Source organism: Lepus europaeus, chromosome 22 (genome assembly GCF_033115175.1).
Source record: "Lepus europaeus isolate LE1 chromosome 22, mLepTim1.pri, whole genome shotgun sequence".
Taxonomy (NCBI): Eukaryota; Metazoa; Chordata; class Mammalia; order Lagomorpha; family Leporidae; genus Lepus; species Lepus europaeus.
The window spans coordinates 41,721,742-41,745,424 of NC_084848.1; the positions used below are offsets into that span (position 1 = coordinate 41,721,742).

The 23,683-nt window shown below is 44.5% G+C and overlaps 1 protein-coding gene across 1 annotated transcript; it reads left to right on the forward strand.

The window, feature by feature from the left end:
* Window positions 1-235: 235 nt before the first annotated feature.
* CHURC1 (churchill domain containing 1) lies at window positions 236-23,628 on the forward strand. The gene is made up of 5 exons (XM_062181351.1): window positions 236-367; window positions 10,946-11,081; window positions 11,403-11,519; window positions 13,381-13,451; window positions 22,938-23,628. Exons 1-5 carry the CDS (start codon window positions 329-331, stop codon window positions 23,028-23,030), a joined length of 456 nt encoding a protein of 151 aa, XP_062037335.1. The 5' UTR covers window positions 236-328; the 3' UTR covers window positions 23,031-23,628.
* The last annotated feature ends 55 nt before the right edge of the window (window positions 23,629-23,683 follow it).

A 23,683-nucleotide genomic window follows, 5' to 3' on the forward strand; every position in this document is an offset into this window, starting at 1 on the left:
TCAGCCTAAGACCAGGAAAGCGCCGTGGGAACCTGGCTGAGTCCAGCACCCACTTCGCCTTCCCGCCGCACCGGTCACCTCACGGTCCGCTCCTGTTTTCTCCGAAGCTTTAGGACGTCCGCTGCCTTCCCCACCGTTCTTGCCCGAGGCGCCGCGCCCAGCCCCTAACAACAGTTGCTAAGGGGCGGAGACCTCGAATGCATTCCGGATACCAAACACCGCGAGGGCCGAACACTCGGCGCGCAGGCGGCAACCGACTTTCTTCAGCTCTCGCGAGATTTCGTCTTCCCGGAAGCGCCCGAGGACGCTCCCTGTGGATGGCTCCGCGATGTGTGGGGACTGTGTGGAGAAGGAATATCCCAATCGGGTGAGCGAGTGGCTGACAAGAACTTCCCGCAGCCTTGGCGCGCGGCTGGCCCTCGAGCTTCGAACAGCCGCGGCCGGCCTTGCCCGGAAACCGAGGCGCGGGGCGGAGCAGGCCGCACGGCCCGTTCCGGTGACCCCGCGGGTGGCCAGCGGCGGCCCGCGCCCTCCGCTCCCCGTCTGTGGCTGCTGTCAGCCGTCGCTCCTGAGAGCCAAGCCTGGAAATCGGGTTTCCTGGGTGTTGCTGCCTTTTACAGCTCCGCTCTCGGGCTCAGGAGGTCGCGAAGCGTGTCCGTGGTCATTTATCCAGGGTGCACTTGTGTGTGTGTGTGTGCGCGCGCAACACTGAGTTGCTAAGGCCGGAAAGGAAAACTAAAGAAGAAATAAAAGGCAGTCTCCGTGCTACGTAGGAGCTTATCTTTGGGGAAGTATGGGGTGAATAAGCCGCGCAGAGCTGTCTGTAAATGCTGTGCAAGTTTAGAGAAAGGGACCAGCCACAGGCAGTGGATGCATTCCTCCCCCAGTAGCAGGAATCTTTGCATTTGGTCAGGAGGTAGGCGCCCTGTAGTTGCTGCTCCCTCTTAATATTTCATGAGGAATACTCTCACGTAGTACAACCACTTTGGAGAAAAGATTTCGTATTATCAAACGAAGTCCAAAGCAATGGCCCCGCCGTTCCCGTTTGTGCATAGGCCCCCGGGGATTTGGGTCAGCGTGTTCGTAAGGACGTTATTGACAGTAGGAGGCTGGTAAGAAATGTCGTGAGGACATAGTAATACACAGTAATACAGCTGGGATGTATGCCTAGAGTGGAGCACCATGAATGACCGAGCAGTGGCAGTGAGTGAACTCGAGCAGCGGTTCTCAGTCAGGAGCGATTGTGCCTCCCCTGGGGTATTTGGCGGCATCTGGAGACATTTGTGCTACGGACATCTAATGGGTGATGCTGCTAAACCTGCAACACGCAGGGCGGCCACCACTGGTCTGCCCCAATGTCAGTGTGTTGTGTTGAGGTGAGGAACTCCGAATTAGAGCAGTGGAGAGGAACCGGAATTACACAGCTACCTGAGTGAGGTTTTACAAGTAAATCTTCATGAAAGAGCCCATAATGTGTACTTCAAAAACAGGCGGAGTAAGATATGCTCTTTAAAACTAAAAGCAAGCAGGCGATTAACCATAAATCTGGATAGCGGTTACTGCTAAGGGGGTTAGCAAACCATCAGAAACAGATGAGGGCAAGGTGCCCGGGGTGCATGCAGTGCTTTTTCTGCTTTTTTGTTTTAAATTTTTATTTTATTTATTTGAAAAGCTGAGAGGTGGAGACTCTCGATGTCCCAGTAGAGCTAATTGGAAGACTTAAAAGTCATTGAGTTTAGATTTTACTTTTTATACATGGGGTAGATATCAAAATAACTTTGAATAGGGAAATGGTTCTGAAATCTATTTGTTTAGGAAAAGGAATCTTGTGGTTGTGTGTTGGAGTGATGAGGTGGACAGAATTTTATTTTTTTCAAGATTTATTTATTTGAGAGAGAGAGAGAGAAAATATCTTCCGCCTCTGGTTCACTCTCCAAATGGTCGCAATGGCCAAAGCTGGGCCAGGCTGAAGCTAGGAGTCAGGAGCTTCTTCTGGGTCTCCCATGTGGGTACAGGGGTCCAAGGACTTGAGCCATCTTCTGCTGCTTTCTCAGGCCACAGCAGAGAGCTGGAGCAGAAGTGGAGCAGCCAGGACTCGAACCGGCACCCATATGGGATGCAAGCACTGCAGGCAATGGCTCAACCTTCTATGCCACGGCACCAGCCCAGCCCCATTGGTGAAGAGAATTTTAAAAGGAAAGTACCATGGAGCATCTGGGAGCCAAGAGACAACAGTAGTGTAGGCATGAGATAATGATGACATCATTTCAAGAAAGAATTAGTTAGAGTCAGCCAGTTTAATGTAAGAGGAAAGTGGGAAGGGCTGCGGGTGATTTTAGAGTTTTCAGTGTAGGCAGCTAGAAAATTGGAAGTATCACGTCAGAAGTTAGGTACATATGGGAAGAGCAACCAAAATTGGAGGGCAAATGGTCAAAGTGTTTTGATCATACCTCATTTGAGGTTGCAGATGTAACATCTGAGGAGTCAAGTGAAGGCACTTTTTAGTTCAAGATCAGATAGATGAGTCAGCCAGGTGGGCAAAAGAAAGGATTTGTTCTGTGAGTAAAGAATGTAGAGAATCAAGGACTGACCTTCAAAGAATAAATTGGGAAATAGGGTATAAGGAAGACAGAGTGAAGGACTCAGGTGACTGGGAAACCAGGACAGTGCCTTCAGAGCACTGTTCTAAAATAAAGGTTGTCATGAGCAAGCATCAGACTTTTCTTGGAATTTCAGAGGGTAGAGAGAGAGATCATTAGTGGGTGGCTGTTACGATGATGGAGTATTTGAATCAGAATGAAGAGCTTTCCAACAGATGTTCAGAAATGGAATGGGTAACTCAGAGGAATTGAGCTGTCTTCCAGTTGTTGTTCCATAGGTGCCATTTGGAAGCTCAAGGACCCTTTGAATTCTGGGATTCTTTGAGATCATGACAGATTTTTAAGAGCAGTAAGAATGGACCACTTTGTCCAAGGTTAACAGAGGAAGGGTAATAAGATGACAGTAGCAAGGATGTTCCATTAATTCAGAAACCTTGGCAGAGAAAATGGATTTGCTTTTGGGAAGCTCTTAGTGCAGAATGAGTAAGTAATATTTAATTATTTATCGTTAGTTACGTAAAGTTATCTGGAGGCTTATGGTAAATGTTTTGCAGAGACTAGAAGTATACGGTACTGAATTTGTAATAAGGTTCTGGCCTTCTTGTAATGTTAAAGAACTTGAACTCAAACATGAATCTAATAGGAAACTAATTTTATGAATTCAGATGTTTTTATACTCACTTGTGAACCACTCAGGACACAACTGTGTTGCATTTGCTAAAATTATGGAGCAAGCACAAAATTTTAATAAAATACTTTTCAGATCAAACTGTAAATGAAGACTATATTTCATAAATTTCAAATTTCAGCTTTAAACTGCTTGGTAATACAGCAGCCATATAGAAATACATCATTAATTTAGATTAATCAGATGGAAAATAGTAGTGTAAGTTAGTGATATGTTTAAATTGAAAGTTGCATGTTTTATGTGTATCATTTCATGTTCTCATATTGCTGCATAGTAGATAGTATTAAACCATATTCAATTAAATGCTGAGTCAGGTATATGATTACTAAAACAAATGTATGCAAATGGGTACTTTAAAAATGATGTTTGGCATTTTAAAATGTATGATTCTAAATGCCTATATTAAAAAAAAGAAAAATTTGAATCAATAACATGAGCTTCCACTTAAGATAGCAGAAAAACAAGAATAAACTAAAGCCAAAGCAAGCAGAAAGAAAGAAATAAAGGTTAGTAGGGAAGTTAATGGGATAACAAAAAAGAAAAGCAGGGACCAGCGCTGTGGCGTAGCAGGTGAAGCCACCGCCTGCAGTGCCAGCATCCCATATGGGTGCTGGTTCGAGTCCCGGCTGCTCCACTTCCCATCCAGCTCTCTTCTATGGCCTTGGAAAGCAGTAGAAAATGGCCCAAGTCCTTGGGCCCCTGTACCTGTGTGGGAGACCCAGAAGAAGCTCCTGGCTCCGGATCGGTGTAGCTCCGGCCATTGTGGCCAATTGGGGAGTGAAGCAGCGGATGTAAAAGCCTCTCACTCACTCACTCAGTCTCTCCTTCTCTGTGTAATTCTGCCTTTCAAATAAATAAATATTTTAAAAAAAGAAAAGCAGTAAAGAAAATCAATAAAACTCAAAGTTGGTTCTTTGAAAACTTTATTTCCCATTTTTAATGTTAGATATTCCCTGATAAAACGTGTACATTAACTTATATAAACATTGACTGTTAACTGTACCATCTGGAAAGAATAAATTGATCTAATTCTTGTCAGAATATTTGCAGATTTTTCCAATTAATGAGATTTTGTAAGGTACTATCAGACTTATTATCAAAATTCCAGCCATTTCTTTTTGCACATTTCTTTATCTTTGAGTTTTATTGATTTTCTCTACTGCTTTTCTTTTCTTTTCCTTTTTTTTTTTTAAAGATTTATTTATTTGAAAGGTGGAGTTACACAGAGGAGAGACAGTGAGTGAGAGAGAGATTTTATATCCGCTGCTTCACTCCCCAATTCCACAGTGGCTGGAGCTACACTGATCCCACACTTTTAAAGATTTCTTTGTTTACTTGAAGGTCAGAGTTACAGAGAGAGGAGAGACACAGAGAAATCTTCCACCTGCTGGTTCACTCCCCAAATGGTGCCAGTGACAGGAGCTGGTTGAATCCAGGAGTTAGGCTCTTCTTCTGGGTCTCCCACGCGATTGCAGGAGCCCAGGGACTTGGGCAATCCTCCACTGCTTTCCCAGGCACGTTAACAGGGTGCTTGATTGAGACTCAAACTGGTACCCACAGAGGATGCTGGCGCTGCAGGCTGCAGCTTAACCTGCTGCGCCACAACTCTGTTCCCCTCTAAATCACATTTTCTAAGGGTACTTAACTTGTTGACTTTATTTCCTTCTTGAAACTGTGGTGGTTTACTTTTATTACCGTGGAGTTGATTTGAATTGTGTTCTTTTACCCTTCTATTATGGGAGTCTCTGAAGCTTCCTTGAATATTGTGGGCTTCAATGTATGTTCCAAATTTGGATGTTAATAGCCTGGGCTCACCTAATAAAAGAGCAATGCCTTTGAATGATGGTTACCCTCACTGCTTTCACAGACCAGTGCTCTTACAGTGTCCCATAAGTGTTTTTTTTTTTAAGGGATGTGGATTTCTTTTTCTTTTCTTCTTCTTCTTTTTTTTTCCTTAAGATATATTTATTTGAGAGGCAGAGTCAGAGAGAGGGAGAGTTAGTGAGAGAGATCTTCCATCCGTTAGTTCACTCTCCAAACGGCCATAACGGCTGGAGCTGGGTTGATCTGAAGCCAGGAGCTAAGCGCTTCTTCCAGGTCTCCCACGTGGGTACAAGTGCTCAAGCACTTGGGCATATTCCACTGCTTTCCCAGGCCATTAGCAGAGAGCTGGATCAGAAGTGGAGTAGCCAGGACTGGAATGAGGATATGGGTTGTCGGTGCTGCAGGTAGAGGCCTAACCCACTACACCATAATGCTGCTCTCCACCCTGTAAGTTTCTTATATATTGTACTTCTATTTTACCTTTTGAGTATTTGTTTATGTATGCAACAGATACAGAGATCTTTTCTCTTCCCTCAGTGTTTCCTTAGTTTATATTCTAGCATTTGCTTCCCATAATTTCTTAGAGTTCTGATTCAACCCAGAGCAGGCTTTTTTCTAAAATTTTATAAGTTGATTCTAAAATTTATATAAACATGAAAAGAATCTAAAATAGCCAAGTTTTAGTACACAGACTTGTGATTTAGGGATTTACTATAAAGCTAGAGTAAGCAAGAAGTATGGTGCTAGTGCAAAGATAAATATATAAATCATGGAAACAGAATAGTCAAGATAGACTCACATTTGATTTTTCTACAAAGAGAAAATTATAATTCAATAGAGAAAGAATAGTCTTTTTAACAAATGTTACTAAAACAACTAGATATCTGTGTAGAACTAAATAAACCTTCATCCTTACCTCACACCAGATTATTTCATAGTAGATCATAAACCTATAAGCTAAAACTATACAATTTGTACAAGAAAAATAGAAAAAAAACTTTTGTAACCTTGGGGTAGGCAAAGATGTCTTTGGAGATAAGAAGCACAAAGCATAAGAGGAATATACTGATAAAATTAACTTTATAAGAATCAGACAGAGGGGCTGGCATTGTGGTGCAGCAGGTGAAGCTGCTGCTTCCAGCATCAGCATCCTATATTGCAGACCCAGCTATTCCACTTCAGATTCAGCTTCTTGCCAATGTGCCTTGGAATCAGCAAAGATGGCCCAAGTGCCTGAGCCCCTGCTGCCCATATGGGAGACCTGGATGGAGTTTCAGGCTCTAGCACATGGAAGAGCTCTCTCTGTCACTCTGTCTTTCAAATAAATAAATCTTAAAAAAAAAAAAAATGAAAGTGAGGGTGGACGTTTCGCCTAACTTATGACAATAGTTAAGATGCTTGCATCCCACATTGGAGTCCCTGGGTTTGATACTCAACTCTAGCTCCTGACTCTACCTGCTTGTTAATACAGACCTTGGGAGGCAGTGGTAATGACTCAAATAATTGGGTTCCTGCCACCCATGTGGGAGACCTGGCTCCTGGCTCGTGGTTCCTGTCTCCCAGCTTCAGCTCCAGTCTCAGTCCAGACCCAACCCCAGCCCTGGATGTTATGGGCATTTTGGGGGGTGAACCAGTGGATGGGAGTTTTTTTTCTCTCTCTGCTTTTCAAATGAATTTTAAAAGATGTTCAACATCAGGGCTGGCGCTGTGGCGCAGCGGGTTAAAGCCCTGGCCTGAAGAGCCGGCGTCCCATATGGGTAGCCGGTTCTAGTCCTGGCTGCTCCTCTTCTGATCCAGCTCTCTGCTATGCCCTGGGAAAGCAGCAGAAGATGACCTAATTCCTTGGGCCCCTGCACCCATATGGGAGACCCAGAAGCTCCTGGCTCCTGGCTTCAGCCTGGCCCAGCTCCAGCCGTTGTGGCCATCTGGGGAGTGAACCAGCAGATGGAAGCCCTCTCTCTCTGTCTCTGCCTCTGTCTGAAACTCTGTCTTTCAAATAAATAAAATAAATATTTTTTTAAAAGAAAGATGCTCAACATCATTGGTCACCAGGGAAATAAATGTTAGAACTAAAATGAGAGGACTGGTTCACATCGCTAGAATGGATACAATAAAAATGACTTACAAACCTAGCATTGGTGATCATGTGGAGCAACTGGAACTCACATGTTGAGTTGTTGACAAGAATGTAAAATGAACAACTTTGGAAAACCCTCTGGTAGTTTCTTGTAAAGTTAAATATGCATTTTTACCAATATGACTCAGCAATTCTACTTCTAGATTTATACCTAAGATAAAGGAAGACATATGTCCACATGAGACTTGTACATGAATCTTCATTGATGCTTTATTCGTAATATCTCAAATTGAAAACAACCGAAATGCCCATCAACATATGAATCCATACAATGGAATACTTGCTGACTGTAAAAAGCAGTAAATTACCAATTCATGTAGCCACATAGATGAGTAGTATGGATACTATGTTGCACAAAAGAAGTCAGGTGCAAAAGAGTATACTGATTCTGTTTATATGCAGTACTGGAACAAGACTAATCCATGGAGATAGAAATCAGATCGGGGGCTGGCATTGTAGCGTACCAGATTAAGCCACCGCTGCTGATGCTGGCATCCTGTAATATGCCAGGGCACTGGTTGGAGTCCTTGCTGCCCTACTTCTGACCCAGCTTCCTGCTAATGCTCCTGGGAAGGCAGCAGAAGATGACCCAAGTTCTTGGACCCCTGTCACCTGTGTGGGAGACCTGGATGGAGTTCTTGGCTACTGGCTTTGGCCTGGCCCAGATCTGGCTGTGGTAGCCATTTGGGAAGTTTATCAACAGATGGAAGATTTATCTCTCAACATGTCTCTCCCTCTGTCACTGTGTATTTCAAAATAAATTAATAAATATATAAATTAAAAAAAATCAGATCATTGGATGTCTAGAGTAGGATGGAGTTTGGAGATAGACTGCAAAGCATGAAAGAACTTCCTGGCAAGATTTAAAAAAAAGTTCTGTATATTATTTAGGGTCATGGTTACATATATGTTTGTAAAAAGTAATTCACCTGAGGCCTGCGTTGTGGCACAGTGTTGTGAACCTGTGTTGCTGGTTCAAGTCCCGGCTGCTCCACTTTTGTTTCAGCTCTGTTAATGTGCCTATGAAAGCAACAAAAGATGGCCCAAGTACTTGGGCCCTTGCCACCCATGTGGGAGACCAGATGGAGTTCCAGGCTCCTGGCTTCGGCCTGGTCCAGCCCCAGCTGTTGTGGCCATTTTGTGGCAGGGACTCCTTTCCTAAGGTAGGAAAAAAAAGAAACCCACTAGAGGCAGAAATGGAAGGGGCTTTCCAGCTGGGGCTTTCTGATAACAAGAGGGCATAGGAAGCTTTCCAAGAAAAGCCACTCTGCAACTGAAACAGGTTTAGTATTTACAAGTGTAGCCTTATAACAATTATGCAAGTGGTATTATAGCTCTAAAATATCCAGTCAAAATATGCATAACCAGATATGTAAAGGGAAACTTAGAGTTGTTGGTGCCAGGGTATACATGACAATGCTCTGTTTTGTTCCGGGGCCCAGACTGTGGATACAAATCATCTGGGACCGCCTGCATAGGGAATAAAATCCGTTTTCCTGTTAAAAGCCCTGGTGTCTCACCTCTTTGTCCAAGTATCCTGCTGCAATTTGGGGAGTGAACCAGTGGACAGATTTCTGTCCGTCTATCTGCAACTCTGCTTTTCAGGTGAATCTTTAAAAAGAGTAATTTATCTGTACCCTTACAATATGTGGATTTTATGGTATATAAATTAAATTCGATAAGGTTTAGTTTAAAAAAAACGTAAAGCATTTATTCTTAATCCCAAGAATTTTTCCTTTAGCAGTTAAGTTAATGTGCCTATGACTTAATATCTACAAACTGTGTGGTAATATCTTGATTTCCACCTACCAGAGTTACTATATAGAACCTTAGAAGCCACTCAGAAGGGGTAGATTAACTGTGGTGGTTGGAATACAGGAAAACTTCCTTGTGGCATTTCAGATGGGTCTTTTTTTTTTTTTTTTAGAGATTTATTTATTTATTCAAAAGTCAGAGTTACACAGAGAGAGGAGAGGCAGAGAGAGAGAGAGGTCTTCCATCCATGGTTCACTCCCTAATTGAATGCAATGGCTGGAGCTGCGCCGATCCAAAGCCAGGAGCCAGGAGCTTCTTCCAGGTCTCCCACGTGGGTGCAGGGATCCAAGGACTTGGGCCACCTTCTACTGCTTTCCCAGGCCATAGCAGAGAGCTGGATTGGAAGTGGAATAGCCGGGTCTCGAACTGGCGCCCATGTGGGATGCCAGTGCTTCAGGCTAGGGCGTTAAACTGCTACCCCACGGCGCTGGCCCCAGATGGGTCTTAATTCCACTGGTTTTTCTTAAGCTCCCTGAAAGTACAGATGCATTTGGGCTCACCCTTGACTCCACCATGCCTGAACTGTTTCAGGTACATAGATGCACTGAAGAAATGTTGATTTGAATGATTTTGTAGTCACATTATTTAAAAATGCCCATTTGGTTTGCTTATAAATGGAGTTGGACAAAATTATTTATAAAATGACGTATTTCTTAATAATTACTGGTAAGCATTTAGCAAAGGCTTCCCTTGAGCCGGGAACATAAGCTGTTCATGGTGTTGTGATGAAGCAGTTCTCCCCTTAGTGCTGTTGTGCCAGTCTGATGCCTCGGAGGACTTTTGGCCTGAATTACATATATGTGGGATTTTCCAAAGGCTCTTGGAAAATGCATATTCCACTTTCCATGAACTTCTTGAGGTCCCCTGATATCCTTAAGGATTGACATCTATAGAGCTGTGTGGGGGTGCTTTTATTATTTATTTTATACTAAGTCTTGAGAAACAGCTACTTCAGCAGTCAACTGAGCATCCCAGAGTGTAAGGTCATCTTTATCATTGCCTCAGTTTCTCCATTTTGATTGAATTTTATTGGTTTTATGATATGCTTCATTTAGTATCATTGACTAGTTTACTTTATGGGGCTGGAGCTGTGGCATAGCGGGTAAAGCCACTGCCTACCGTGCTGGTGTCCCATATGGGTGCCAGTTCGAGTCCCAGCTGCTTCACTTCTAATCCAGCTCTCTGCTATGGCCTGGGAAAGCAGTGGAGGATGGCCTAGGTCCTTGGGCCCCTGTGCCTGCGTGGGAGACCTGGAAGAGGCTCCTGGCTCCTTGCTTTGGATCTGCGTAGCTCCAGCCATTGTGGCCATCTGGGGAGTGAACCAGTGGATGGAGGGCCTCTCTCTCTCTCTCTCTCTGCCTTCAAATAAATAAATATATATTTTTTTTAAAGAAAGCTAGTAACCTCAAAAATTACTTGACATAGCCTTCAAACAGGTAAATCCTGGCCATGATTTTTTGCCATTAGAGTTTTTTTTTTTTTTTTAAGATTAATTTGTTTATTTTGAAAGTCAGAGTTACAGAGAAAGAGGGAGAGACAGAGAGAGAAAGATCTTCCATCTACTGCTTCATTCTCCAGGGAGTCAACACTGGGCCAGGGCAAAGCCAGAAGCCAGAAGCTCCATCCAGGTCTCCCACATGAGTGGCACAGGCCCAAACACATGGGCCATCCTCTGCTGCTTTTCCCAAGCCATTAGCAAGGGGCTGGATTGTAAGCAGAGCAGCTGAGACTTGATCTGGTGCCCAAATGGGATACCACATGGTGGCTTTACCGGCTATGCCACAATACTGACCCCAACTGTTAATAGATTTTAAGTCTGTTAATCCTTTTCACCAAATATTTCAAAATGTGAGAAATTAAATTCCTGCTTCTAATTTTTAGGGTAACACTTGTCTGGAGAATGGATCTTTCTTGCTGAACTTTACAGGTTGTGCAGTGTGCAGTAAGCGGGATTTTATGCTGATCACAAACAAATCTTTGAGAGAGGAAGATGGAGAAGAAATAGTTACCTATGATCGTAAGTAGGCATTTTTTTTTTTTAAATGTCAAGTTTGTTAGCAAATATCAGTGTTTGGAAGTATCCTGAGGTCTATTTTGATACTATATTGCAGCACATAGTAGGTAGATTTTGTTTTGTTTGTAAAGATTTATTTATTTATTTGAGAGGTAGGGTTAGAGAGAGAGGGAGAGACAGTGTTCCATCTACCAGTTCACTCCCCAAATGGCCACAACAGCTGGAGTTGGGCCAATACAAAGCCAGGAGCCTGGGGCTTCTTCCAGGTCCTCCCACATGAGTGTAGAGGCCCAAGAATTGGGCGGTCTTCTATTGCTTTCCCAGGCCATAGCAGAGAGCTGGAAGGGAAGAGGAGTAGCCAGGACTCAAACTGGCCCACATGGGATGCCAGCACTGCAGGCGGCGGCTTTATCCACTACACCACAGCACCAGCCCCAGCAGGTAGGTTTTTGAGTGTAAGATAGGAGCTGTCCTTGTAGAGTTCCTTACCCCAGCTATTGCCGCGTCTGGGGAGTGAACAGCAGATGGAAAAGCTGTCTCTGTCACTCTGCCTTTCAAAGAAGTGGTTAAGACTGTACTAAATGACCCTGACATGCTATAGTTTTTTGTCATGTTTTTGCCTCTGTGGTTTCTTTTGGTCTCCTATCTTACTGTCACTCTGGTTTTTTAAGACTCTGCTTGGCATGCCTGTATCCCGTATTGGAGTGCCTGGGTTCAAGGCCCAGCTTCACTTGCAATTCTAGCTTGCTGCTAATGTACACCCTGGCAGGCTCAAGCTCTTGAAGCCCTGCCCCCCATGTGAGAGACAGGGATTGAGCTATTTGCTCCTGGCTTCTGCCTGGCCCAACCCTGTTTCAGGCATTTGGGGATTGAATCAGTGAATGGAAGATTTCTGTCCGTGTCTTTCTCTCTGCCTTTCAAGTAAAATTCAAGTAGATTAATAAAAATGAAAAGAGTGATCACACAGCTGAAAAGAAGATTCTAAGAAGGATCTTTTTCTTTCTTTTTAGCAGGTAGCCACTGTGAACTGTGGGAGAGCATGGTGGTTAAGAGGCAAAGGCTCTGGCTAGACTGTCTGGATTTGAACTCAAAACCCCCTGGCTCTAACTGGGTAGTCTTCCTAGTGACTTAACCATGGTGTGCCATTGTACCTATTGAGTTTTTGAGAAAAATTAAGTGAATAAGTAGATTTTTTTTTTTTTTTGACAGGCAGAGTGGACAGTGAGAGACAGAGAGAAAGGTCTTCCTTTGCCGTTGGTTCACCCTCCAATGGCCGCCATAGCCGGTGCGCTGTGGCCGGCGTACCGCGCTGATCCGAAGGCAGGAGCCAGGTGCTTCTCCTGATCTCCCATGGGGTGCAGGGCCCAAGCACTTGTGCCATCCTCCACTGCACTCCCTGGCCACAGCAGAGAGCTGGACTGGAAGCGGGGCAACCGGGACAGAATCCGGTGCCCCGACCGGGACTAGAACCCGGTGTGCCGGCGCCGCAAGGCGGAGGATTAGTCTATTGAGCCGCGGCACCGGCATGAACAAGTAGGTTTTAAAAATACTTACTCTGTCACAGAGTAAGCACACAATAAATGAATATTGTTTTACTAGATTTTTTTGTTACCATTAAATTCATAAGACTGATTATAGTAGTGCAGTTTCTATCATTCCCAAGAGTAAAAACTTTTATCCAGTTAGAGCCAGCTAGCTTAAAAAACACAGTTAATGGGCCGGCACTGTGGTGTAGTGGGTTAAGTCTCTGCCTGTGGCACCTGCATCCCATATGGGTGCCAGTTTGAGTCCTGGCTGATCCTCTTCCGATCCACCTCTCTGCCTGTGGCCTGGGAAGGCAGTGGAAGATGGCCCAAGTGCTTGGGACCCTACACCCACGTGGGAGACCTGAAAGAAGCTTCTGGCTCTTAGCTTCAGATCAACCCAGCTCCGGCCATTGTGGTCATTTGAGGAGTGAACCAGCAGATGGAAGACCTCTCTGTCTCTCTATCTGTAACTCGGCCTCTCAAATAAATCTTTAAAACACACGCACACATAAGTATCTATTAGTTGATTACCTTAGAGAGTTTTCAGTGGAAACCAGTATATATGTATTATGTCTCTGAGTTCAGACCCTTAATTCTGTATTGCTATGTGACACATTCTGGATTTCTTATGTAAGTTGTTGTTATAGTGAGTTTCCTGCTAAGTTAAATATGACATAATTAAGATTCTTTTTAGGCAATATCATGTTTAGAATAGACATTTCACTGTTTTAAGACACTCTAATATTTGCTTACCAAGGTCTCTTTTGTTTTGGCAGATCTGTGTAAGAATTGTCATCATGTAATAGCCAAACATGAGTATACCTTCAGTATCATGGATGAATTTCAGGTAAGTGTATATATACAGGGATATTGTTGGGAGGAAAAGAATAATAAGAGTACCCTTGAAACCTAGAAATAAATACATGAAACTTGTATAACAAGAAAAAGTTTTCTTTAAAGATTTATTTATTTACTTGAGAGGTAGAATTACAGACAGTGAGAGAGAGAGACAGAGAAAAAGGTCTTCCATCAGCTGGTTTACTCCCAAATGGCTGCAATGGCCGGAGCTGCGCCGATCTGAAGCCAGGAGCCAGGAGCTTCTAGGTCTCCTATGCGGGTGCAGGGGCCCAAGTGCTTGGGCCATCTTCTACTGCTTTCCCAGGTCATAGCAGAGAGCTGGATCAGAAGAGGAGCAGCCAGGACTCAATTGGCGCCCATATGAGATGCCAGCGCCACAGGTAGAGGATTAACCTACTGTGCCATAGCACCAGCCCCAACAAATAGAATTTTAAACAAAGAAAATCTAGATGCAATTTTCATAAATGGAACACTAGCAAATATTTCTCTTGATTAACTTATGCCTTAAAAAAAAAGATTTATTTACCTATTTGAAAGAGTTATATAGAAAGGAAGAGACAGGGACTGAAAGAGATCTCCCATCCACTGGTTCACTCCCCAAATGGCAGTAATGGCCAGGCTGGGCCAGACTGAAGCCAGGAACTTCATGCAAGTCTCCCATGTGGGTGGGAGGGCTGGGAGGGCCCAAATACTTGAACTACTTTCTACTGCTTTATCCCAGGCACATTAGCAGGGAGCTGGATTGGAAGTGAAACAGTGGGGTTGTTGGTACCCATATGGGATTCTGGCATTGCAAGTAGCAGCCACACTACCAGCCCCAATTTTTGATTAGCAGTGCAGTATTTCAACACACATATACTGCATAAGCTGATCAAATCAGGTAGTTAGCATATTAGCATTTCTGTTTCCTCATCTTTTCTTTCGAGTTTAGCAGCTTCTGTGTTCCAGTTCTTCATGCAGTGTTGTAAACTACAGTTGCCCCGCTCTGCTGTGGAGTGCTAGGACCTGTTTCTTCTATCTGAGTGCGTTCGTATCTGTTTTGCAGCCTTCCTCTGTCCTTCCTGCCTCAGTCTCTGGTGGTCACTGTTCTAAGTTCAGATCGACTCTTTTAGCTTCAGCACATGCCTGGCAGAGTGTCCGGGTCTTCTCCTTGTGCAAAGTAGGAGAGAAAGACTTCAGGTGTGCTTCTGGGTGCCTGTAGCCCTGTCTTTACAGGAGTCCCACCACAGAGTGTTGGATTCTGTTGCTTCAGTTTATAAAGAGCAGCACATTGAGACTTCTCATAAGGTTTCTTTTGTGCTGCTTTGTTCTCCGCCCACTTTTGTGATTGCATACTTGTTGGCTTTCAGTGTGGGCCTGTCCCCTGTCTCCATACTTGCTGGGCACGGGCGTTGTGATAGGGGGTTATCTTTGTTTTCCCTAGTTGGCATGTAGAGCTGAGCACCTCTGTAGTCTCAACGCAGTAAGACATGTGGATTTTCTTTCCTTTCTTTTTAAATAAAGATTTATTTCTTTTTAAAAAGATTTTTTTAATTTTTTTGAGAGGTTGAGAGAGAGAGAGAGAGAGAGAGAGAAAGGTCTTCTGACTGCTGGTTTGCTCCCCAAATGGCTGCGATGGCCAAAGCTGAGCTGATCCAAAGCCAGGAGCCAGGAGCTTCTTCCAGGTCTCCCACATGGGTACAGGGTCCCATGCACTTGGGCCATCTTCTACTGCTTTCCCAGGCCATAGCAGAGAGCTGGATCAGAAGAAGAGCAGCCAGGACATGAACTGGTGCCCATATGGGAAGCCAGCACTGCAGGTGGAAGCTTAGCCTACTATGCCATGGCACCAGCCCCAAGATTTATTTCTTTATTTGAAAGAATTACAGAAAGCAAGGGAGAAACAGAGAGAGCTATGCTCCACCATCTGCCGGTTCACTCCCCAAATGGCCTGAAAGGCCAGGGCTGGGCCAAGCTGAAACCAGAAGCCTGGAACTCCATCTAGGTTTCCCACATGAGTGCAGGGGCCCAAACGCCTGGGCCATACTCTGCTGCTTTTCCCAGCAGCACTATCAGGGAGCTAGATTGGAAGCAGAGCAGCTGGGACTTGAACCAGCACCCATATGGGGATGTCAGCATCACAGGTGGTGAGTTAACAACCCACTGTGCCATAATGCTGGCCCTGTGAATAGTATTTCTAAAACAGGTGTATCAAGGTTGGCACTGTGGTATAGCCGGTGAAGCCGCCACCTTCAGCACTGGCATCCCATATCGGTGCCTGTTCAAGACCCAGCTGCTCCACTTCTGATCCAGCTCTCTTCTATGGCCTGGGAAAGCAGAAGATGGCCAAAGTCCTTGGGCATCTGCACCCATGTGGGAGACCTGCAAGAAGCTCCTGGCTTCAGATCAGCCCAACTCCAGGTGTTGCAGGCATTTGGGGAGTGAAATCAGTAGATGGAAGACCGATCTCTCTCTCCCTCTCCCTCCCTCCCTCCCTCCCTCCCTCCTTCTCTCTCTCTCTCTCTCTCTCTCTCTCTGTGTGTATGTATCCGCCTATCTGTAACTCTGCCTTTCAAATAAGTAAATAGTCTTTTTTTTTTAAAGATTTATTTATTTGAAAGTCAGAGTTACACAGAGAGGAGAGTCAGAGAGAGAGGTCTTCCATCTGATGGTTCACTCCCCAGTTGGCCACAACAGCCAGAGCTGCGCCGATCCAAAGCCAGGAGCTTCTTCCGGGTCTCCCACATGGGTACAGGGGCCCAAGGACTTGGACCATCTTCTACTGCTTTCCCAGGCCATAACAGAGAGCTGGATCAGAAGTGGAGCAGCCGGGTCTCAAACTGGCACCCATATGGGATGCCGGCGCTTCAGGCCAGGGCATTAACCTCCTGCGCCACAGCACCGGCTCCCAGTAAATAAGTCTTTTAAAAAAGAGAGAGGTTGGAGGAGAAAAGCTTCAGTCATTCTGAGTCTTGAGAATAAGGGATTTGTTAGAAGGATTACTTCTTCAGCAGTTGTGAGAACTTGTGAAGAAGTCTGTAGAAGGTTGGTATAGGCTGGAAATTGCCAAAGGTTCTCAGGTCTGGTGGTCAAAGCAAAGCTGGGCAGTATGGGAGAGCCCCGATGAGCTGAAGCCTGCCTCTGTCCCTCACTGCCTGTGTTTTCAAGCTGTCAGATTGAGTTTCTTATTTTGTGTGAACTACAGATTCAGCCAAAGGATATAAGTAGCAGGTTAGAGCTTTTAATAGTCAACGGAATTATTTTTAGAGTCTTTCAGATTTGGAGGCTACTTTAATTAGAAACTAAAATTATAATCTTGTGTAACAGAATCATAAAATAGTATTACCCCTATCCTTACTTACTTTGTTTTAGCATGGAAGAAGGTATGTAGTCACTATCAGGGTCTGGTCTGATATGGTGCAGTTAATCTAAGCTACTTCTTGACCATATTTGTGTCTCCTTAGGAGCATCCAAAAATTATGCCTCAAAAAGTGTGTGTATGTGTGTGTGTTTGTATGTATATATATTTTATATATATATTTATATTATATAATGATTATATAATATATAATATTATAATAATTGATATATATAAATAAATGATAATATATAATAATTATAATATATAAGGATATATAATTATATATTTATATAATATACAATGATATATAGTATTACTATATAATATATGTTATATAATACATAATATATATTATGTGTTATATATTTTATATGTATTATATATTTATATATACAATGTATATTATATTTCATATGTATTTATATATATATATATAAAATGTGGATATATATAAGCAGGTGATTGGGCTATTGATTATGATTCTCACGTCCCATTCAGAGTTCCTAAGTTCAGTGCTTGGCTCTGACTCCAGCTTCCTGGTAATGCACACCCTGCGTGTGATGGCTCAAGTAATTGGGTTCCTGCCACCCACATGGAAGACCTGTATTGAGTTCTGACCTCTGGCTTTGGGCCAGTGTGGGCATTTGGGACATGAATCAGCAGATGGGAGCTCTCTCTTTGTTCATCTCTCTGCTTCAGAATTACATAAATATAGATAATTTTTAAAAATATTCTAACATGTGCTCTTTAAAAAAAGACAGTCAAAACATATTTTAAAAAACTATTTGTGGGTCCAGCATTGTGATTTAACTGGTTAAGCCGCCGCCTGCAATGCCCGCATCCCATATGGGTGCCGATTTGAATACTAGCAGCTCCACTTCTGATCCAGCTCCCTGCTAATGCTCCTGGGAAAGCAGGGGAAGATGGCTCATGGCCTTGGATCCCTGCATCAACATAGGAGACCTGGATGACGCTTCCAGCTCCTGGCTTCAGCCTGGCCCACCCTTGGCTGTTACAGCCATTTGGGGAGTGAACCAGCAGATGGATGATTTCTCTATCTTTGCCTCTCTCTCTTTAACTCTGCCTTTCGAATAAATGAAATAAATCTTGAAGAAGAAAACTACTTGTATGATGAGGCTGGCATTGTGGCACAGTGGGTTAAGCCACTGCCTCAATGCTGGCATTCTATATTGGTACTGGTTTAAGTCCCAGCTGCTCCACTTCGATCTAGCTCCCTGCTAATGCTCCTGGGAAAGCAGCAGAAGATGGCCCAGGTATTTGGGCCCCTGCAGCCACATGGGAGACCCAGATGAAACTTCTGGCTCCTGGCTTTGGCCTGGCCCAGTCCTGGCCATTGCAGCCGTTCAGAGAGTGAACCAGTGATGGAAGATCTCTTTCTTTCTGTCTCTCCTACTCACTGTAACTGCCTTTCAAGTAAATCTTTAAAAAAAAAAAAAATATGGTATCTGGGGCGTAGGGTAAGATCAAGATCTCAATGGAGGAATAGTGGCCAGATAGGGAAATGAGCAGTTTCATGGACTTAAGGGAAAAATGAGCTCTATCATTTTCTGAGAGGAAAGGATTGCTAACAACTCTTTCCCTTTGGCTCAAGATGCTCCTGTGAGCTTCTGTGAGCCCTGCATGGATACTGAGGTTGCTCATTTATGTCCTGACCTGAGCCAGGTGAATCACTGCTGTGAGGTGAGAGTCTAGCTACTTTTCCTTTACGAATGAACGCAGCCATTTTCAAAGCTGCCCCACAGGTTACTCTGGGGTGGGAAGGAAAAGGTAAAGGAAGAAGGCTTGTAGTCTCAATGCCTAGGCAGTGTGAGACTTTCATGGAGAAAGTACTCTTAATCTGGACTCTGCCTGCGGTCTTCTCACTGCCAACATCTACTTCCCCCACCACCTCCAAACCCAGATTCTGTGCTCTGCTATCGGAGTATTTCTCTTGAAAGGATACTTTCAGGTCACCTCGCTGGTCTCTTCATAGCTCGCCTGTAGTGACATCCTAGCTCCTGGCTGGGCGAGCGCGCCTTCCTTTTCTCTGATTTCCTTACACATTCTGTAAAAGCATTGTCCTAACTGTAGATTCTCTTCCTTCCCTCTTGTTACAGAGAAAGATTTTTTTGTTTTGTAAATCTGAGAGGCAGAGAGAGAGAGAGAGAGAGAGACCCCAAGTGCTCCCATACACTGGTTCATTCCTCAAATGCCCCAGTAACTGGGGCTGGGCCAGGAGGAGCCAGTAGCTGGAAACACAGCCCAGGCCTCCCACGTAAGTGGTAGGAACCAGCAGTGCTGCCTGCCAGGGTCTTGCACTAGCTGGAAGCTGGAGTCAGGAGCTGGAGTCAACCGCAGGCACTCCTAGTGGGACGTGCACGTCGTGACCACATGCCCAAATGCCTCCCACGCTGCCCCTGCTGCGCTTCTTCAGGAATTGCATGTTAGTCTTCTAGCATCTTTGTTTTCTCCTTGGGATTTTTTTTTTCTGCATTACATGTAGTTAGTTTTTCTGTATTTGTTAAAATCCTTTCGTTTCACTCAGCTACTTCTTTGACTCATCCTGTAATCATCTCTCCTTCCTTTTGCTTCTTTAATTGAATAGATCTCTACCTTCCCCACTTATTTCCCTGTGTTCCTCTTAACCACCTGTAAACTGGTTTTCATTTTCACATTACTGAAACCGCTCTCTCAGGGGTCCCATAATCTAACCAAATTCTGTGACTTTTCTTTGCTTCTTATCTCTATTAAGGTCTCTCCTGGATCTGGGTCTGTTAACTGTTGCTATCTTTTTGAAACATTTCTTCCCTTGAGGTCCCTAGTGCTTGACTTTATTTGTTTTTAAATAATTTTAACCACTCCTTTGTTTTTTCTCTTATTTCCTTTCCTGTTTTTCCCTAGTTCCCTTGAGTTTTGGTCTCTGCTCTGGAACCGTCTCTAAACTGCGCCACACAGTGAGCACACACTCAGTCGCAGTGGGAACTTCTTGGGGATCTTCCAGATCTCCTCATCTAACCCTGACACCTCACCTGCCCTGTTTTCTCCCTGTGTTTCTCTTGGTTTTTTGTTTGTTCATTTGTTTGCTTTTTTTTTTTTTTTTTTCAGCTCTACAACCACATTTGCAGGTCCATACCTAGTGAAGCTTAAATTACTAAAGCAGCCTCCAGTTGAAGTTTTATCACTGCCATTGAATTAATCTTCCTTAGGGATAGGCATTTGGCGCAGCTGTCAAGGTGCTGCTTAGGATGCCTGTATCCCATTGGAGTGCCTGTGTTCAAGGCCCACCTCCACTCTCCATTCCAGCCTCCGGCAGTGATGGCTCCAGTAGTTGAGTACCTGATGCCCAGGTGGGAAACAGATGGAGTTCCTGGGTCCTGGCTTTGGCCTGACCTTGCCCGCTGTTGCAGGCATCTGGGGGGTAAACCAGCAGTTAGGTGATTCCTCCGTGTCTGTCTTCTGTATTTCTCCTTGCCTTTCTCAAGATGAGATTCCCCACCACCAGTGTTGTTTCGTTTTATTGTAGACATCTTATGGGAAATTTAAACAAACGCAACAGTAGACAGAGTCATATGCTAACCTTCTCTACCCAGCTTTAGTTTGCTGTATTTGTCCCTCCCCATTCCTACAAAATAATGCAGGATTATTCTGAAGCAGATCACAAGCATGTCACTACCCCGTAAATATTTCACTACGTATTTCAGAAACACAAGGGTCACGTATTGGGCATTTGGTGCAGCAGCAAAGGCACCACTGGGGACACCGCATCTTATTTTTGAGTACCTGGGCTCAAGTCCCAGAACTGCTTTCGATTACAGCTTCCTGGCCAGTGTGCTCCTTGAGAGGCTTATGACTCAAATCCTTGGTTCCCACCGTGCTCGTGGGAGACCTGGGTTGAGTTCTGGGCTCGTGGCTTTGGCCTGGCCTTGCCCCAGTCATTGTGAACATTTGGGCAGTGAACTAGCAGGAAGGAGATCCTTCTGTTTGCCTTTCAAATAAAGGGGGAAAAATGTTAATATTGGGAATCTATTCTTAAAACAACCATAGTACCACTACTGAGCAAAGTAAGATTTTCTGATGGCAAGACTAGAGGGGTAGGGAGACAGCAGTACAGAGTTTAAATGGAAAATACATTTAACTGATTACAAGTAGTCCTTACTTTTTAAAAATTCTGCTGATGAAAAGCCCTTAAATAAACTGTGTGTTTACTTCAGGGAGCTGGCAGAACTGTAAGACTCTCTCCTGTTCCTCGGTGGACCAGGGAAGGGAGGGACTTCGGGTCGGAATTAACAGAATTAATTAACAATAGGGGAGAAGGACCAGTGGGCCTAGGGGTAGAACACAGAGTCTGCTCTTGGCTGAGGCTGATCCTACCCCCTCCACCCGTCCTTCCAGATCTGCGCTCCTGGGCATCCTCAGGTCTGCTGAGTCTCTGCTTGGCCAGCTTTGGTGAAAGGCTTCCTCAGGGCCGGCACCATGGTTCACTAGGCTAACCTCCGCCTGTGGCGCCGGCACCTCGGGTTCTAGTTCCAGTCGAGGCGCCGGATTCTGTCCCGGTTGCTCCTCTTCCAGCCGGCCACAGCGGCCATTGGGGGGTGAACCAACAGCAAAAGGAAGACCTTTCTCTCTGTCTCTCTCTCTCTCACTGTCCACTCTGCCTGTAAAAAAAAAAAAAAAAAAAAGCTTCCTCATGCCACGGTGTTGGCAGCACAGGGCACCGTGTCCCTGGCGTTGCAGGTTAGAATTCTAGACATATTTTCCCACAGAAGCACCGCTATATATGGTTAGACTCCATAGCACTCATGTAATATAAATGTAAGGACTTGTGGACTTTCCTGGGAACTGCTATGGATCATATACCTCTGTGGGAAATTACTTTTGAATTCCATACAATTGACTGACACTGCATCTGGATCCCAGACTGCCTATAAATAAAAGTCGCCAGTGTAATCAGTCTTGCTGATTCAGAAATCTGTACAGATTGTGCTGTGGGTAGGGCTTTTCCCTCGTTTTAGATTGTTAGTGTTGTGAGGTCAGATCTTGTCCTTGCCTTCTTTCATGGCTGCCAGCTCACCTAGCACCTTGCACAGCATACAGCATTGAGTATAAACTTTCAATGGATACATTGGTTGGAAACTCAGGTGTTTGTCTAGTTTAATATATTCCTCCCCCACTTTTTTTTAAAGATGTATTTATTATTTGATAGGCAGAGTTACAGAGAGAGAGGGAGAGACACACAGAGAGAGATCTTCCATCTGCTGGTTCACTCCCCAGTGGTTGCAATAGCCAGAGCTGGTCCAGCCTGAAGCCAGGAGCCAGGAGCTTCTTCTGGGTCTCCCACGTGCAGGGGCCCAAGCACTTGAACGAGCCTCTGCTGCTTTCTCAGGCACATCAACAGGGAGCTGGATTGGAAGTGGAACAGCCAGGGCTTGAACCAGCCCCCATATGGGATGCCATTGCCACAGGTGGCTTTATCCACTACAGCACAGCGCTGGCCCCATGTTTTCCATTTTTTAAAAAAGATTTTATTTATTTGAGAGGTAGAGTTATACAGAGAGAGAGGGAGATGACTTCCTTCTGGTTCACTCCCCAGATGGTTGCAGCGGCCAGAGCTGGGCCAACCTGAAGCCAGGAGCTTCCTCAGGGTCACCTTCATGGGTGTGGGGGCTCAAGCAGCCAGGACATGAACTAGTGCCTGCTATGCCACAGTGCCAGCCCCATCCTTTTTTTTTTTTTTTTTTTAAAGTCATTTTTGTTGTGTATTAGTGTTAGGCACCCTTGAAAGGGACAGCTCTAAGAACAGGAATTTGTCCTCAGGGACCCACACTCTGTGTGCTCTGTTAACTTTCAATAATAGCAGTGCTAAGCTAAATAGGAGTGCTTTCTAAGTCCAAGAAATACCCATTCATTTCCAAGATGACCTTCTTGTTTCTGTAACATAGTAAATAAGAGCATGTGTTCAATTTATGTAAACAAAAAGGATACACAGAATAAGCCTATGGGGCTGCTGGTGGATGTGGAAGACAGTGAGTCCCGCGGGAACACCCGTGACAGCTGCTAGAGAGCGGCTTTCCCAGAGGGCTCAGGGGGCATCTTTCTGCCTTTCCTTGAGGTAACTGTGCACTTGTCTTGTTCTAGGAGTACACCATGCTGTGCATGTTATGTGGCAAAGCTGAAGACACCATCAGTATTCTCCCTGACGATCCCCGACAAATGACCTTGTTATTCTGAGGACCCTTCTGCAGTTCTGTTGTGACTGTGTTGGGCTGGTTTGCAATACAGCAGATGTACTGGTTTGTCTTAGCTAGTTTATAATGAAAACCCTTTGCATGTTTTTTTTTTTTTTTTTTTTCCCTTCTCTTCTTAGTTTTTTGGTGAGAAAAAGTACTTGGAGGGCTTGCTGCTCCCTGGAGCTGAGCTTCCCTGCTGAAGTCTCCAGTTCCCATTGGTGCAGCCAGAGAGAGACTTCCTTGTGGGCAGTTACACAGCCAGAGAATACCCAGAGTGGACATACACTTATTCTAGGTCTCAGGTTCAGAAAGGAATCAGGGCCTCTTGGAATGATGGCTGATTCTAGGACTTGAGCAGGAAGTAAACCAGATGAGTCTAGAACATTTTGTGCCGCCTCCCCCACCAAAAAAAGAAAAAAAAAAAAAGCAGTGCTAAACAAATGACAGTGATTGGTGGTGTGTCAGGAGAGGAGCCAATTGAAGGCCTCCAGTCACCAAAACTATCTAACTATGAGGCATGGCATACTAGTGAATTGAATTTAATTGTTTGTGCTTGGTCAAACAATTTGGGCAATAAAATAAAGTAGTATTGGATTTTTTTCTTTTTTCTTTTTTTTCAGGGATTGACTTTATTTCTTCCGCAAACACACTCAG

Bases quoted from the DNA above. Each gene is read 5' to 3' on its own strand.
- CHURC1 (XM_062181351.1), top strand. From the start codon at position 329: ATGTGTGGGGACTGTGTGGAGAAGGAATATCCCAATCGG. The intron at 368-10,945 runs GTGAGCGAGTGG...TCTAATTTTTAG, and splicing joins AGAAGGAATATCCCAATCGG to GGTAACACTTGTCTGGAGAA. The intron at 11,082-11,402 runs GTAAGTAGGCAT...TTGCTTTCCCAG, and splicing joins AGAAATAGTTACCTATGATC to GCCATAGCAGAGAGCTGGAA.